The sequence below is a fragment of the Ceratocystis lukuohia genome, assembly GCF_044167205.1.
Source record: "Ceratocystis lukuohia strain C4212 chromosome Unknown Supercontig4_pilon, whole genome shotgun sequence".
NCBI lineage: Eukaryota > Fungi > Ascomycota > Sordariomycetes > Microascales > Ceratocystidaceae > Ceratocystis > Ceratocystis lukuohia.
The window spans coordinates 3,247,768-3,262,453 of NW_027263523.1; the positions used below are offsets into that span (position 1 = coordinate 3,247,768).

General features: G+C 49.6%; 4 protein-coding genes across 4 annotated transcripts; 2 read left to right on the forward strand and 2 right to left on the reverse strand.

The window, feature by feature from the left end:
- Positions 1 to 214: 214 nt before the first annotated feature.
- HOO65_040753 (Cytochrome c oxidase assembly protein COX15) lies at positions 215 to 1,873 on the forward strand (the record flags this gene model as incomplete). Its single annotated transcript, XM_071002754.1, has 2 exons — positions 215 to 678; positions 790 to 1,873. 2 exons carry the CDS (start codon positions 215 to 217, stop codon positions 1,871 to 1,873), a joined length of 1,548 nt encoding a protein of 515 aa, XP_070859596.1.
- A 454-nt stretch (positions 1,874 to 2,327) lies between these two features.
- On the reverse strand, positions 2,328 to 4,514 carry HOO65_040754 (lysyl-trna synthetase; the record flags this gene model as incomplete). The annotated part of the gene is made up of 5 exons (XM_071002652.1): positions 2,328 to 3,412; positions 3,494 to 3,676; positions 3,773 to 3,884; positions 3,951 to 4,133; positions 4,245 to 4,514. The coding sequence occupies 5 exons, from the start codon at positions 4,512 to 4,514 to the stop codon at positions 2,328 to 2,330; spliced, it is 1,833 nt and encodes a 610-aa protein (XP_070859597.1).
- Positions 4,515 to 6,262: 1,748 nt separating this feature from the next.
- HOO65_040755 (Membrane protein involved in colicin uptake) lies at positions 6,263 to 8,623 on the reverse strand (the record flags this gene model as incomplete). Its single annotated transcript, XM_071002628.1, has 2 exons — positions 6,263 to 7,985; positions 8,067 to 8,623. 2 exons carry the CDS (start codon positions 8,621 to 8,623, stop codon positions 6,263 to 6,265), a joined length of 2,280 nt encoding a protein of 759 aa, XP_070859598.1.
- Positions 8,624 to 12,776: 4,153 nt separating this feature from the next.
- Positions 12,777 to 14,042, forward strand: HOO65_040756 (Chromatin-associated protein swi6; the record flags this gene model as incomplete). Its single annotated transcript, XM_071002853.1, has 5 exons — positions 12,777 to 12,786; positions 13,028 to 13,280; positions 13,361 to 13,480; positions 13,575 to 13,947; positions 14,007 to 14,042. 5 exons carry the CDS (start codon positions 12,777 to 12,779, stop codon positions 14,040 to 14,042), a joined length of 792 nt encoding a protein of 263 aa, XP_070859599.1.
- Between the last annotated feature and the right edge of the window lie 644 nt (positions 14,043 to 14,686).

Here is a 14,686-nt window from a genome sequence, read left to right on the forward strand (position 1 = left end):
ACTAGCGCCACACTCAACTTTAATCCAGCCACATCTCGATCATAGAATGTGGCGTTTTTCTTTTTAACATCACCAATAAAAATCGAATGATTTCTGAAGGTCGCTGGCAACTTGCTGCTTGGCATCTTGAGAGCCCTAGAGCCTCATTTCTCATTTTTCCGTGTTCTTTTTGCTCTTACTGCTACGCAGCCAAGAAGCTCGGATTCTCTTAAACATGGCATTTCTTATGCCTGGTGCCCGGCGTTTGCCGCTGGCCCTCAAACTTGTTCCGGGCCCGGCCCCGGTGCTGGCTGCTGCTACCCGCCAATGTCTCCCGCTTCCTCTCAATTTAACGTCTCGCCTTAGCGTTTCTATGGCTGCCATGTCTGTAAAGCAGTCTAATTTCCAGTCTCTCGCTGCTGTCCAGATGCAGATGCGCATGTTTAGCAATGTATCTCACAAGCTTGGCGCTCCTGCTGCCGCTGCTCCTAAGATCAAGATGCAGGTCGCACCTGTCTTTACTTCTTCGCCGTCTTCCTCGCCTTCTTCTTCATCTTCTTCGTATTCTTCGCCCCCTTCGCCTTCCTCGTTCCCGGAAAAAACCACTTCTAAGGCTGTCGCTGTCTGGCTCATTGCTAGTGCTGTTAGTGTCTTTGGTATTGTTGTCTGGGGCGGTCTTACGCGCCTGACTGAGTCTGGGTAAGATTTTCCCTGCCCTTACCCTTCTCTCTTTGTTCATTCCTGCCTTGCCTTGCTCCCCATCTCCACGATCATCACCATCCTAAAGCTAACCCTAACCTCATGCTCTAGTCTGAGTATCACCGAATGGCGTCCTGTAACAGGCTCCATGCCACCTCGCAATGAGGAGGACTGGGAGTCCGAGTTTACCAAGTATAAAGCCTCACCTGAATATGCCATCCTGAACCCCAACATGACTTTAGATGAATTCAAGAAGATCTACTTCATGGAGTGGTCACACCGTCTGTGGGGCCGCACTGTCGGCATCACCTTTGTTCTTCCTGCACTGTACTTCATTGCCCGCCGGCGTGTTTCACGCAGAATGGCCACTAACTTGCTTGGTATTTCCACTCTAATTGGTTTCCAGGGCTTCATTGGCTGGTGGATGGTCAAGTCGGGCTTGAAGGACGATTTGTTTGCGCCTGGCTCACACCCGCGTGTCTCGCAGTACCGTTTGGCCGCTCACTTAGGCACTGCCTTTGTCTGCTACTCCTGGATGCTTCTGTCGGCTGTGACAGTTCTGCGCACGCGGCGTCTGCTTGCTGATCCTACCGCAGGCCTGAAACTAGCCCGCGCCCTGGCTGCGCCAGCTGTTACACGCTTCCGCACCATCACCACTGCCATCACTGCTCTGATTTTCGCAACCGCCATGTCGGGCGCCCTAGTTGCTGGCCTCGACGCTGGCTTGATCTATAATGAATTCCCTATGATGGGCTTAGGGCTGACACCGCCGGCTGCCGAGCTGTGGGACTCTTTCTACAGTCGGCGTGCCGATGGCAGTGATTTGTGGTGGCGCAACATGTTGGAAAACCCTAGCCTCGTGCAGCTGAACCACCGCATCCTAGCCATGACCACTTTCTCCTGCGTTCTAGCTCTGTTTGCATACTCACGCCGCGGCCCTCTAGCTGCGGCACTGCCGCCCAATGTCAAGAAAGGCACGCTTGGTCTAGTGCATCTAGTCTGCCTGCAGGCCACTCTGGGCATTTCAACGCTAATCTATATGGTTCCCACCCATCTAGCTGCCACTCATCAAGCTGGCGCTCTAGCACTACTGACAGGTGCCCTTGTCCTGTGCCATCGTCTTCGCATTCCCAAGAGCACAGTCCGCATGCTAGAGCAAAAGATCGCAGCAGCTTCCAAGCCGATGAGTCGATGAACCGGTAAGCTAGATAAGTTTTATCTTTTGAGTCGTGAATGTAGATAGTCAAGGCCGTCACTGGCTGGACCATTCTGCATATCTTGTGTAAATTACGTGCTGCTATGCCCTTCCTTGTATAGGCTAGCCGTATTTTGATTCACCTAGGTGAACAGTGTATTATAGAATTCCATCCCCTGTCCTTTCCACTATTTTCATTTTTTCCTGTCACAGCTTGAGGCTTTCTTTTTTTCCTTCTTGCAATAGACAAACACGCATCATCACAAATTTTGCTATATTCTTTTCTTTTTGAATTCCTTAAACCCTAATTCCGTTGTGTTAAACCAAAAAAAAAACCAGGATACATTAAGCACCCACGCGGTCTGCTGCCATCCGAACGCCTTTTATCTTGTGTGCTTGTGGGAAATGAACCGACTAGATAATGCACCTGTCAGTCTATGCACAGCGCTTTCTCCTACTGTGCCGCAGCGGGCTTAACGCCAACCTCCTCAGCAGCCGACTTCTCCTTGGGCTGGCTCTTCTCCTCCTTCATGAATGGGAAAGCTAGGACCTCACGAATGGAGTAGTTGTTAGTCAGGAACATGACTAGACGGTCAATTCCTAGACCCCAGCCGCCAGTAGGAGGCAGACCGTACTCTAGTGACGTGCAGAAGTTCTCATCAATCAACTGGGCCTCATCGTCACCCTGATCCTTCTGGCGCGCCTGCTCTTCAAAGCGTAGACGTTGGTCAAAGGGGTCATTCAACTCAGTGTAGAAGTTGCAGATTTCCTTGGTAGCTACAAAGGCCTCTGCACGTTCACACAGACCTGGCGTGCTGCGGTGGTACTTGGCTAGCGGCGACATGACTTGCGGGTGGCCCTGGATGAAAGTGGGGTTGATGCATGTGTTCTCAATATACTCGCCAACAAGCTTGTCGATGATGCGGGCGCTAGTTAGGGGTGGGCTGCACTCCAGCTTCATTTTCTTCAGTACACCCTTGAGGAACTCCAGCGACTCAGCGGTATGTAACTCGTCAGCAGGGGGGAACTTTTCGCCAGTAGCCTCTTCTAGGGCAGGGATCATATCAACACGGCGCCAGGGTCTAGCCCAGTTGATCTTGTAGCTCTGGCCATGCTGGTTGGTGAACTCTGTCTCATAGCTGCCCTTGAGGGCGAACACAAGGCTGCTAACCAGCTCCTCGGTGGTCTCCATGACATCGTGGAAATCGGCGTAGGCCTGGTAGTACTCGATGGTAGTGAACTCGGGGTTGTGGGTCAGGTCAATACCCTCGTTGCGGAACTGTCTACCAATCTCGTACACACGGTTTAGACCACCAACAACCAGCATCTTCAAGTAAAGCTCGGGAGCGACACGCATGTACATGCGCATGTCCAGGTCGTTGTGGTGAGTGACAAAAGGCTTAGCAGTTGCACCACCAGCAATGGCGTTCATCATAGGGGTCTCAACCTCAATGAAGTCACGGTCGTCGAAGTATTTACGGATGAAGGTGACCATGCGCGAGCGGGTGATGAGGGTCTCACGTGTCTTTTTATTCATGACTAAAGTTCGCCTATGTTAGTGGGCCATGCTAGAACGTAGTTGGAAATAATTGACGTTCGCTGAAGCAGATGTAAACTTACTCAGATCCAGGTAGCGCTTGCGGTGGCGTTCCTCGTGGTCCTTGAAGCCATAGTGGTCATCGGGAATGGCGTGCAGGCAAGGAGTCAAAAGGATAATCTCGGTGGCGAAAATCGAAAGCTCGCCCTGTTCGCCCTTTTCAATCTTGCTCTTGGGAGCGGTGCGGCCAGGGTAGCCAACAATGCCTATATAGTTTTTGTTAGAAGGCTGAGTCAGAGAGATAGTGAGGCACAAAAAGAAACGAGAAAAAAAGGAAAATGGAATTCTGATTCAAGTCGTACCGATGATGTCACCGCGACGGAGGTGTTCGTGCTGAGCCTCGAAGCTGGGAGCGCCCTCAGAGACCTCTTGGGCCTGGCACATGACCTGGACCTTGACGCCTTCAGTGCGGACCTATGATTTAGTTTAGTATGGGCCCAGACATTCCGACAATCTAGAGATACAGAAGAAGAAACTTACATCGTAGAAGCACAGCTTGGCACCAGATGTACGCTTGGTGTAGATACGGGCTCCCAGACGGATGACCTTGTCCTTGGCGGTCTCACCCGACTTGAGGTAGCCAAACTCATTCTCAAACTTGCGTAGGTCGTAGTCAACATGGAACTTGTGGGGGTACGGGTTGGGAGATTTGGATTCGCGGAGCTGGACGGGAAATCAAGGCGTTAGTCATTGGCTATACTGTCAACATTTTACCCTCTTTTTTCTTATCGCTATATCTTTTGCTATTCTGCGTCTTCTCCTCTGCCCACTCACCTTGCTTATGTTGCGGCTGCGGATCTCGAAGTACTGGTTAGGAGTCAACTCCTTCTCGTCAGCCTCGGCATTGGTTTTCTTCGCTGCCGCCGGCTTGGGCGGGGCAGCAGCGGCTTTCTTAGCCTTCTCGGCCTCCTTCTGACGAGCCTTCTGGCGCTTCTTCAGCTCAGTTTTGGAGATCATTTCGCCAGTGACATCGTCGAGCAGCAACTTGGCCAGCTGCTCAGTAGGCGGTGTAGCAACCGCGGGGGTGGCAGCGGGGTCGGACATTGTTGATGGTTAGGAGTGGCTTGTCTTAAGATGAGCAATTCTTTGATGGTATGGTCGGGAATCGAGCTTCTTTGTTCTGCACGTTCGAAAGAGACTGAGAAAAGGAGAACAGTTAGGAAAAAAAAAGACCAGCTATCTAGACAATAAAATAAAAAGAAAACCAGAAACTTTGCTCCTTTTTTGTGGGATGAAGAAGCGAATAATGGCGGGGTAAGTTTTTTTTTTTTCGCAGTCATATAACCAGAGGAGACTAACTTTGGAAGGAACGAAACAAGGGTTTCGCCGATAAAGAAAGCAGCTTTCTTTTATAGAAAAGATAAAAAAGGCAGAATAAAGGAGGCTAACGATGACGTTGATGTGTTTTAAAAGCCTTTTGAGGGAGAGCTTGACAAAGATAATAAGGAATAATTTAAGAAGGGCAGCCTCTACTATTTAATATTTGAATTTTTGCTCTTGGTATGACACATCTTCGCACTTTTCACTTCCTGCCGTTTCTAGCGGGATCCGAGCGGGGTTTCCCTGTCGTTGCACAAGTGACAGACACATGCATTTAGTGCAGATAGGTTAAAAGGAAACAGGGTACAGACCGACAAGGCAGCAGGTACAGTATAGAGGCAGCAAGGTACAAGTACAGGTACACAATCTGTTTCCTAATACTGGGAAAGAAGTTGCACCACACACCCCCACGCAAAAGGAATCCTTTCTCCCTATTATACAGTTGTCCATGACTGCCAATAGAGCAATACGAGCGCCAACAGCTTGGAATCTTTGTCCTTCTACATCATATCACCGGCCTAATAGGATCCCCATTTTTTACTCCGCTCCGTCCCTTGAGGCTTCCGGCAGGACACTCAAAGCATTTGGTGATGCTACAGCTCAACACGCCTATTTCTGCCGTGCCTCACCGCCCTTGTCACAAACGCGTCTAATATATGGACGCGTACAACAGTGGTATCACATGACGAGGATAGGAAACTAGTAGAAAGGAAAAGACAAAAAGAGTGAAATAAAAAGGGAAATAAAAATTGCCCAAAGACCGGCTTTTTTGACCCCAAAGAGACTAGAAGAAGGAGAAGCAAAAAGGACGAAATAGAGTAATAGAGATAAGAGGTAAAAAAAAACACACGGGATGTAATGAGGAAAGGGAATAGATAATAGGGAAAAAGATGACAAAAAGAACAACACACAAGAAAAGGAAAAGTACTGGAGAATGCGCAAGTATGAATATGGGTGAAAGAAAAAATGACAATAATAAATGGAGCGTCAGAAGCAAGACGCGAATATCAACACCAGATATACAAAGATTGAAGGAAGGCAGAAAAACCACAGAAAAGTTTAGAGAAACGGAGAGTCAAAAAACCAAACCAGGGGTGATTAAAAGAAGAGAAAGTAGAAGAAAGCATATGAAGATAGGAGAACAGTCAAAGAAATAGGATAATGGTGGGAGAGGCCAGAACTGAAGCGTTCAAGAGGTTTAACGAATGTTAACACCAAAAGAGAGAGAGAAAGGTGAAAAAGAAAAAACGTTTCTCTATAACTTAGTGCATAAGTAGAAAGAATGAGCCGAAAATACAAAGGAAAAGAGAAAGAGTGGATGATGATTGGAGGAGAGGGGGGGGGGCATGAATAAACCGAAAGAGAAAGCAGACAGTCAGCGTAGCCCATGGTAGTGAATGGCTACACTGCACAATCATGCCCACAGCAAATAGAGAAGCATAAGCAAAAATCAGATAGATACATCCGGCGCCTTAGCCCATGAAAATATCCTCTGGGATGCTCATAGCCACTGCGTTAGCCGTGACCATGGCGTTTTGAGTGCTCAATCCTAGCCCCATGTTCTGCATCGCGCGCATATTCAAGGCTGGTGGGCGCACACCATGAGCCATCATGAAGCGCGCATCGCTTTGTGCTGCGCTAGCCCCATTTGCAGTGTTGGCATTACCAGAAACAACCGAAACCGTAGCACTGTTGTTATTGCTATTATTGCTGTTGTTGAGGCGTGGCTGCTGGTGTGCGCGGGTGCGTGGGATGTCTAATGTGCCACCATGCTGTTGCGATGGCATTATGGGGGTTTTAGGCAGTAGCTTAATAGGCATTTCCATGTAGTTGCCTTGCATTTCGGTGTCGGCATCGGCATCAGCATCGCCGTCGGCATCGGCATCGATCTCGCAATCGCCATCGTTATCACCATCGACATTCAATCCGCTGACGTTGAGGCTTACATCAGCACCAGAGGTTACATCAACATCGACATCGACATCAGCGTCTGCATCGGCATCGGGATCGGCATCGGCATCGGCATCAGCGTCTGCATCCTCACTTACAAGAGAGGTTTCCATCTTTTCCACCGTCAATACATCTGATGCTTGTTGTTGTTGTTGTTGTTGCTGTTGAGCCTGTTGTTGAGCTTGCTGCTGGGCTTGTGCTTGTGCTTGTGCTTGTACCTGCTGTTGCTGGGCTTGCTGGGCCTGTTTTTGAGCTTTCTGTTGCTCCTGCTGCTGCTGGGCATGTTGCAATGCATGTTGGTGTTTTGCCTGTTGCTGCCGCTGCATACCACGGGACACGGCACGGCTTGGTGGCTTGGATATCCGTCTGTTTTGTGGAGTCCTAACCACGGGCACCGTGACAGAAGGTGTTACTGTTGCTGTCGCTAACGCGGTGGTTGTTGCTGTCGCGGTTGCGATCGGCGTCATGGGGAGCTGGGAACCATCCAGCGCTCTTTGTGCGCTCATCGCGGTGGCCTTGGTCGCAGTAACCACAGATTTCCAGCGATCGACGGATTTGGCCAAGATGGTGGTAACATCATCTTCAAGGTTGATGTGGCTTGACATTCCAGCTCGGTTTCCCCTATTGTTCAAGTCGGGAAGGTATGACGACAACGGGTCTGAGTCGGACACGGCTGTTCCAGGAGCACCAAGCGGGGATTCTTTTGACGTGGCTGCCGCCAGCTCAGTCTGCATCTTGAGGACAGTGATTTCTTGCGACAGTCGCAAATTTTGATCTCTGAGGGCGTCGTTTTCCTTATTCTTGCGACCAATGCTCCGCGCAAGTTCGAGGACCCAGACTTCCTGTTGGCGCTCGCGCGACAAGTCCTTCCAGACACCGTAGGACGACTTGAGGTGGTCCGTAATCTGACGATGGAGGGCCTCAACCGACTTTTCAGCCAACATGGCGGCATCGCGAGCGTCTCGAAGTGAGTTGGTAGGCGGCACAAGACTAAGCTCTTGGGAGAGCTGGGTCGTAGTTGAGCTGCATTTGACTCGCCATTTGCGAAACTCTTCGGCAAAAAATGCGATAAGGGCGTTGAACTCGCCCTGGCCAGGCGGTTGAACAGACCAAGAAGTTGAGGTGGGATGTTGCGTGGAGGAAAAGAGAGTCGGCGGGGGTCGCAAGCACTGGAGCGTCAAGGAGGGGAAGTCAAACTCCAAGGGATCGAAATCGAAGGGGCTGCAAGTGCTTGATTGAGGTTTTCTAGAAGCGAGAGTCAGTTAATTGGGTTTGCACGAGCGAGAGACCAGAGAGGGAGAGAGGGGGGGGGGGGGGGGAACACACTTTACAGATTTCAAGATACTAATCATTTCTCGCAAGGCCAGGTCGGTGGCTTTGGCAGTATCCAGTGTATCAGCCATGCGCTGACGAGACTCCATCTGCATTTTGTGTGTAATCTGACGACTAACGGTCCGGGTCCTGAGTTCGCTTGTGTTGCTGATAGCGGAAGAGGGCAGGGCCGAGACTGGAGTGGAAGCGGGGGCGGGAGCTGAGGCTGAATTTGGGGCAGAGATGGGTCCATCGGGCAAGCGTTGGGCGCTATCGTCTACGGCAGATACCGAGTCTCGAAATGAGGCGCCAGGGCGGGGCGTGCCTAGGGGAGTAGAAACCTCACGACGTGACACACTGCGCGGCTGGCGACGGGTGATGTTGCCGCGTATTTCGCGAATAGCATCGACATCGTGAAGGCCATCAGGCGGCTTAGGGTTCTTTTCGCGGATATAGAGGTCGAGATGGCGGCCGAGGGAAGAGGAGGTAAAAGCCTGGCCGCAAAACTGGCAGGTTTTGTCCTTGGCGGCTTTGGGCAGCAGGGAGTCGTCTGGGGAGATGGCCTCTGCCATCTTAGGAGAGAAGAGAGGGGAGAGGGGTATATAAATGCGAGATAAATAGGGAGAGACAGGCCAAATGACTGACGAGAGCAGTGTGTGTGTGTGGGCTGGTGACTGTGCTCCGGGGGAGCTCAAGAGTCTGTATGCATAGAGATGGACGGTTGGTCGGCAGGAGAGAAAAAAGAAGCGGCAATCAAGGAAACAGCCTTGAGTGTACAAGCAAGAACGAAAGAGAGCGAGGCTGGTTACCGTTTCTGCCCAGTCACACGATACAGGTCACGGTCGGCGACGGGCTAGTTTGAAGAATGGGAGGATGGGAGCACTAGAGATTGATTGGCGGCGACGAAGGGAGCAGAGTAGATGAGATAAGATCCGACTTTGGTGGCCGAGCAGGGAGGTTGGATGAGCGTGATTTGAATCGGATAGGCCGATTGAAGTGGTCGGGTTGAATGTATGCGTTTTTGCTTGAGTTTTGCGTGCGTGTGCTATTTATGTGTGGTTGTTCAGGTTTGGCTGGGCAAATGGAATAAGAAGCGAAGGGGGAAGGACGAAATAAAAAATTAAAAAAAAAAAAATCCTGGAGGCAATCAGAGAGAAGAGAAAGACAAGGGGTGAGGAGACAGCTAAAGAAATAGAAAGAGAGAAACGGCCAAGCAGTCAAACAGTCAAACAGAGAGACAGGCAAAAACAGGATTGACGATCCCTTGAGCGAAGCAAAGAGGAGGAAGAAACAGACGTGGAAAAGAAGAAGGGCAATGAAGGAGGACGACAAGAAGATGCTGATATTAAAATGAGCGTCGAATTTAGATCAAGGGTGGAGAGGGTAGATGACACCAACCAGTAAGCCAAACCCAAGCAAATAAGAACAAAAGGCTGCAAAGCGAAGAGACACGGAAAATGGGAGAAAAAAATCTGCAAGATCGAGAACAAATGAGCCCGAGCGATAGAGGAATAGCAGTAAATGCAATCAATAGAAGAAAAAAGCGAGTCGACTCAAGCTGGAAAAAGCGCAGCAGGCAAATAGAAGAGATTTTAATCCGCGATGACGAGAAATTTCTCATCGTCTTCTTAGCAGCCTTCACACTAACAGTGAGCAGCTTCCAGTGAGCCCACCGAGATTTACAGGGGATACAACGGGTGTAAGGCAGGGCAAACACAGACTCTAAATCTAATAGGGCCTGTCTACAGGGCCTACAGTGCACTTTAGCCAAATCAGCCACAGGCCGGCCCACCAACAAGTCGCCTCCAACCCAACCAACTCTGCCTGTTCTTTGTTGCCCCTGTAGCGTATGTAGTACAACAAAATATCAAGCCTCCAGGCCTGTTGGCGCGCCAGTTTATAGGGCTGCTTGCCTTTTCTACAGCAGCCGCCGCGGCCATTTAGCGAGCAGGTCTGGTCTCCGACCCCTTTATCTGGATCATCCACCAGTTATCCCAGACGCGAAAAATAAAAATAACACAAAACAATGCCCTTCTTTTCCTGCTGCTAGCCCACAGACAATGTGGACAATGGACAAAGAGGAAGGCGAATGGGGATAGGCTGCTGTCGCTGGTCTGGTAGCAGCTTTAGGCTTCAGGCCTAGGGCTACTAGGCTGCGTACTGTGCTGTTGCTGGAGCATTTAGGCAGGTTCTTCCTTGCTGCGCTGTGCTTTGCATCCCTCTTTTGCGTCCTCCACCTCCTCTGCCTCCTCTATCCTCTACCTCTTCTATCTCTCCTCCCTCTCCCACTCTTCCACCTCCTCTCAGCCTGGTCAGGGGCTCCATCTCCCTCGACCTGCCAGCGCAAAGCACACAGACAAACAGCAAAAGACATAAATTGCCTTTGCCGTCCCCCATCCCAGGTTTAATAACCTGCCGTCTGTGTTTGATGAGCACCTTGTTTCCTTTGTTTCTTCATGTACCAATAAACGTCGTCTAATGCCAAACTTGTGGGCATACCAAGCCTCCCATCTTGCTATCCCCCTGCGCTCGAGGAGGGTAAAGGGGCCTTGGGTCCTTCATCTCACATTTCTCGCTCTTCTCGTTAGATGCTTCATATGCACAAGTACAAACATGCGTACATTGTACATTGCACAAAATTACACTCTGCGTCAAAGTGGAGACAATTCCATGGATGGGCCGCTGTGTGTATAGCAAGTATACAAGGTACAAGGTACAAGGTTCAATCTGTTGTTACTTGCGCCTCTCTCTTTTTTCTTTTCTCACCACTACCTCTTCCCATGTCCCCTTCTATTGCTTCCAGCTCTTCTAGCATCAGTTTGAGGGTCCCTCTCCACCAATCAGACGAGGGGGGCTCCCTCTTGCGAAAGCGCACCTATGTATATCCAACTATCAAGCCTTGTCCAAGGCCTGTTTGTTGCCGAATAGATAGCATAGCACCTTCCACGCATGTACGTGCCTGTGCATATATGTATGTGTCTGTTGTCTACTGTTTGCTGTCTGTTATCTGTTTGTCTCTATTGATATGCGCGCATGCGTTGGTCTTCTTCTCTCTATTTATCTACCGGCCCGCCACTACAGCCCGTCAACTAGCAGTGCAAACCCAAACTCCTCAAGTCCACCACAACGCGGCAATATTGGCGAACGGTGGCAGTAGCAATATATAATATGTAAGCCACAAGTCTGACAAACTAATCGCCATTACCTCTATCATGGAGAGAGCGTAAACGAAAAGCCTAGCTAGCCCAAGGCCTTCTCCCTCCTTCTCCTCTCCCCCCATCATGCACAGATCACATCAGGCCTCACTCCATCCAACAAGAATCTCAAAAGAGCAGAAGGAAAAAAAAAAAAGAAAAAGAGGATGCTTATCCACACAACAAATCTTATTGTGAACCGAGGCCAGCTCACTGGGCATTCCCTCCCCCAAAGAGGAGCAATGATCCCTCAGGAAAGCCTATAGCTGCCTATGTTGTTGCTATGTTACTACACATCGCTCTTCACTATCTACCGCTGACGCTGACACCCCCATCCATATCACCCAACGTCTATACAACCCATTTTGTTCAAGAGCCAAAAACACCATGCACAGCAACACATGGACAACGCCATCCTACAGCTCCAGCTTCCAACTAACCTTACAGCTCGCCTTGCAGCCGCAGATCCTAACTCGAACAGGACAGGCCAAAAACCTGTCACCCAACTTCTCTGCTCTCTCTCCCTGCAGCTTTGACTGATCTGGCTTAACCAGGCCTGCTAGTCTCTTTTTGCCTACCCAGGCCTCGTTGAACTTGGACTGAATATATTTATCGTCTACGGGGATTTCCCAGACGCTGTAGTTGGTGACGATGCATTTTTTTTCCTTTGGGGAGAGAGTTTCCCGGTCTTGTTGTTTTTCTTCTTTTTCCCATTTAGGCTGTCATATAATAGATACCAGCTGTCCCCCTGTGTAGCCCATGTTGGCCAAGAAACAAACACTCATACACGGTCGAAAAGGGAGATGTCCTGCTATTGCATCTTGCCTGGACGTACTGTTCTGCGACCCTAGCTTACATGCATGAGCTCATTCGGTGAAGAACAGGCATCGTGCTGGCCCTTATTTCGGGAAACGCGTTGGATTTCTTGCGCCAGGAAACCCCCATCTACGGGAATGGAGACAAGAAAACGGGCGTTACTTGGCCTTGCATTATACGTAGCCCATAGAGTACTAGGACTTTGAACATGGAAATATCTATCGTCTACGTCTTGAACTTGAACTTGAATTGGTTATTCAACGTCTGCCTCAAAGAATCTTGTCGAAATCACAAAATCCGGATCGCCGAAAATTTCATCCCTTATAATGTCTATTAAGTGCGGTTTTTCATGTCAAGGACCGATGGTGTAGTTGGTTATCACGTTTGTCTAACACTCATCTCTATGATTGGACACAAAAGGTCGGCGGTTCAAGTCCGCCTCGGTTCACTTTTTTGTCCATCATTTTTTTTTGTTTGGAACATCGATTAGGTCATACCCTAACCCTATATATCTTCCATGCATCGCCAATTGACACCCAATTTTTTACGCGCGAACACTTTCATGCATCTTAATCCATCAAAATACGTCTTCTAGCTTTGCACATGGCGCGCTGTATGAATAACGAACACACAAACTACGCGAGGCTATATCCATTGAGAAACTTTTCACACCGGCCAATCTTTTTCTCCTAGTATACCATCATCTTTGCGCACAATGCCTCGCGGTACGTCATATCCTTCCTCTGTTTTCTTTTCTCGCTCAACCAAAGTCGCCTTTTGCGCATTATGTCTGCTCTACCAACAATCCCAAAAGCTATGCGACACCTTTCGCAGGCCTCTGTTGGCTATGTGGTACGGATATATTGCGCTTGCTCACACCGCATCTAGCCTACTGCACCACAAACAAAACCATTTGCGCAAATGACGATATGGACACAACTGCTAATATACTATCCCTCAAAATAGCTACCAGCGATGACGATTCCAACGACGTCCTTGTTGCCACCCGGTCACGCTCCGCTAGTAGGTCTACCACTAGGAATTCCGGATCTCGCGAAGGGTCTGGAGACTATGCCTCCGCGGAAGAGGGAAGCCAGGACGCCCTCCCTAAGCGCCCGAACGGTCGAGGGAAAAAAGCGGACATAGACGTGGAGCCAGAGCGCGATGAGAGAGAAGACGCCGAGGCTGAGGCCGAAAGTGAGGAGTTAGCCGATGACGAGTGAGTTGGCCTGTTTATTTAAGATATGGAGCACCTTGGCCGAGAACTGAGTAGTAGTCGCTGACTTGTTACTGGTATAGATTCATCGTCGAGAAAATTTTGGACCACATGGTTGACCAGGGCGTCGTGAAGTTCCGGGTAAAATGGGAAGGTTACGATGATGAAGAGGACATTACATGGGAGCCAGAAGACACACTGAGGTAAACCCACCCACCTTTGCAACGTATGATTGCCCCTACTTATTCGTGGACCGCAACTAACTACTTTATCGCAAACCCCCCTCCGTATCAACAGAGAGGGCGCTGAAGTGATACTAGAAGAATATTTGGCCTCGTACGGTGGGATCAAGAAAATCATCAGCGAAGCGAACGATGTAGCCAAAAATAAGAAGCGCAATCGCCGGTCAACAGGAGCAGCCAAGGTTGAAAAGCCCCCGAAACGCGCGCGAAAAGAACACCCACTAGAGACGCCAGCACCAGCGCCTCTCCGTGAGAAGCAATGGAAACCACCAAATGGCTCGTGGGAAGATCATATTGAGACCATCGACGTATGCGATGAGGCCGATGCTGAGACCGGAAAATCTAGGCTGGTCGTATATTTGAATTGGAAAAATGGGCGCAAGACAAAACATAATACCGAAATGGTGTATAAGCGGTGCCCACAGAAGGTAGGCGGCTTCTTTACATTGCCTTGTCCGAAACGAACATTGGCTGTTTTCTCTACTAGACAAATGCTGACTTTCCCTTTTCCCTGCCGGCTTAGATGCTGCGTTTCTACGAGAACCACGTTCGTATTCTCAAGACTAACAGTGATAACGAGTGACCCACAGCGTCCTTGTCTTTATAATCTTTGTTATTGTTTTCTCCTTCTATTCTGTCTGTATTTACACTCAAGGCTTTTTTGGTTCTTTTACGTTTTATGGGAAAGAAAACCATATAGAACTTTTCACGCGCCGTGCGCTACACATTCTTAATTATGCTGTACTTTTAACCACCCACTCGCCACCCGTGTGCTTGGCTTTGCTGTTTACCTAGTAGGATTTCTGGACATGGGGAGTGCTGGCTTCACGGAGCACCGGGAAGCGCCATTGGATGGCCCCTTGGTGGGCTAGAACACGCCTTGTTCATACGCAATGCCTATCACTTGGGGGGTTTGAGCTCTATCTACGCTAAAGACTATAGGTCTTGAAACTTCGAGTCTCCCAATGGCTACCCTAGCGGCTGATAAACGGTTTATTTGTAGTGACCAGCTGGTTACCAATGGACTTGGATTCTTGGATGGTGGTGCAGAGTCTCTTGTACTCTTCCCTGAGGCTGGTGCCCCTTGAGTCTAGTTCTCTAGTTTCACTGTCTAGGTGGTCTTGGGATCGCAGCAATGCCCTAAGAAGCAACGTAAGCTACCGCGAT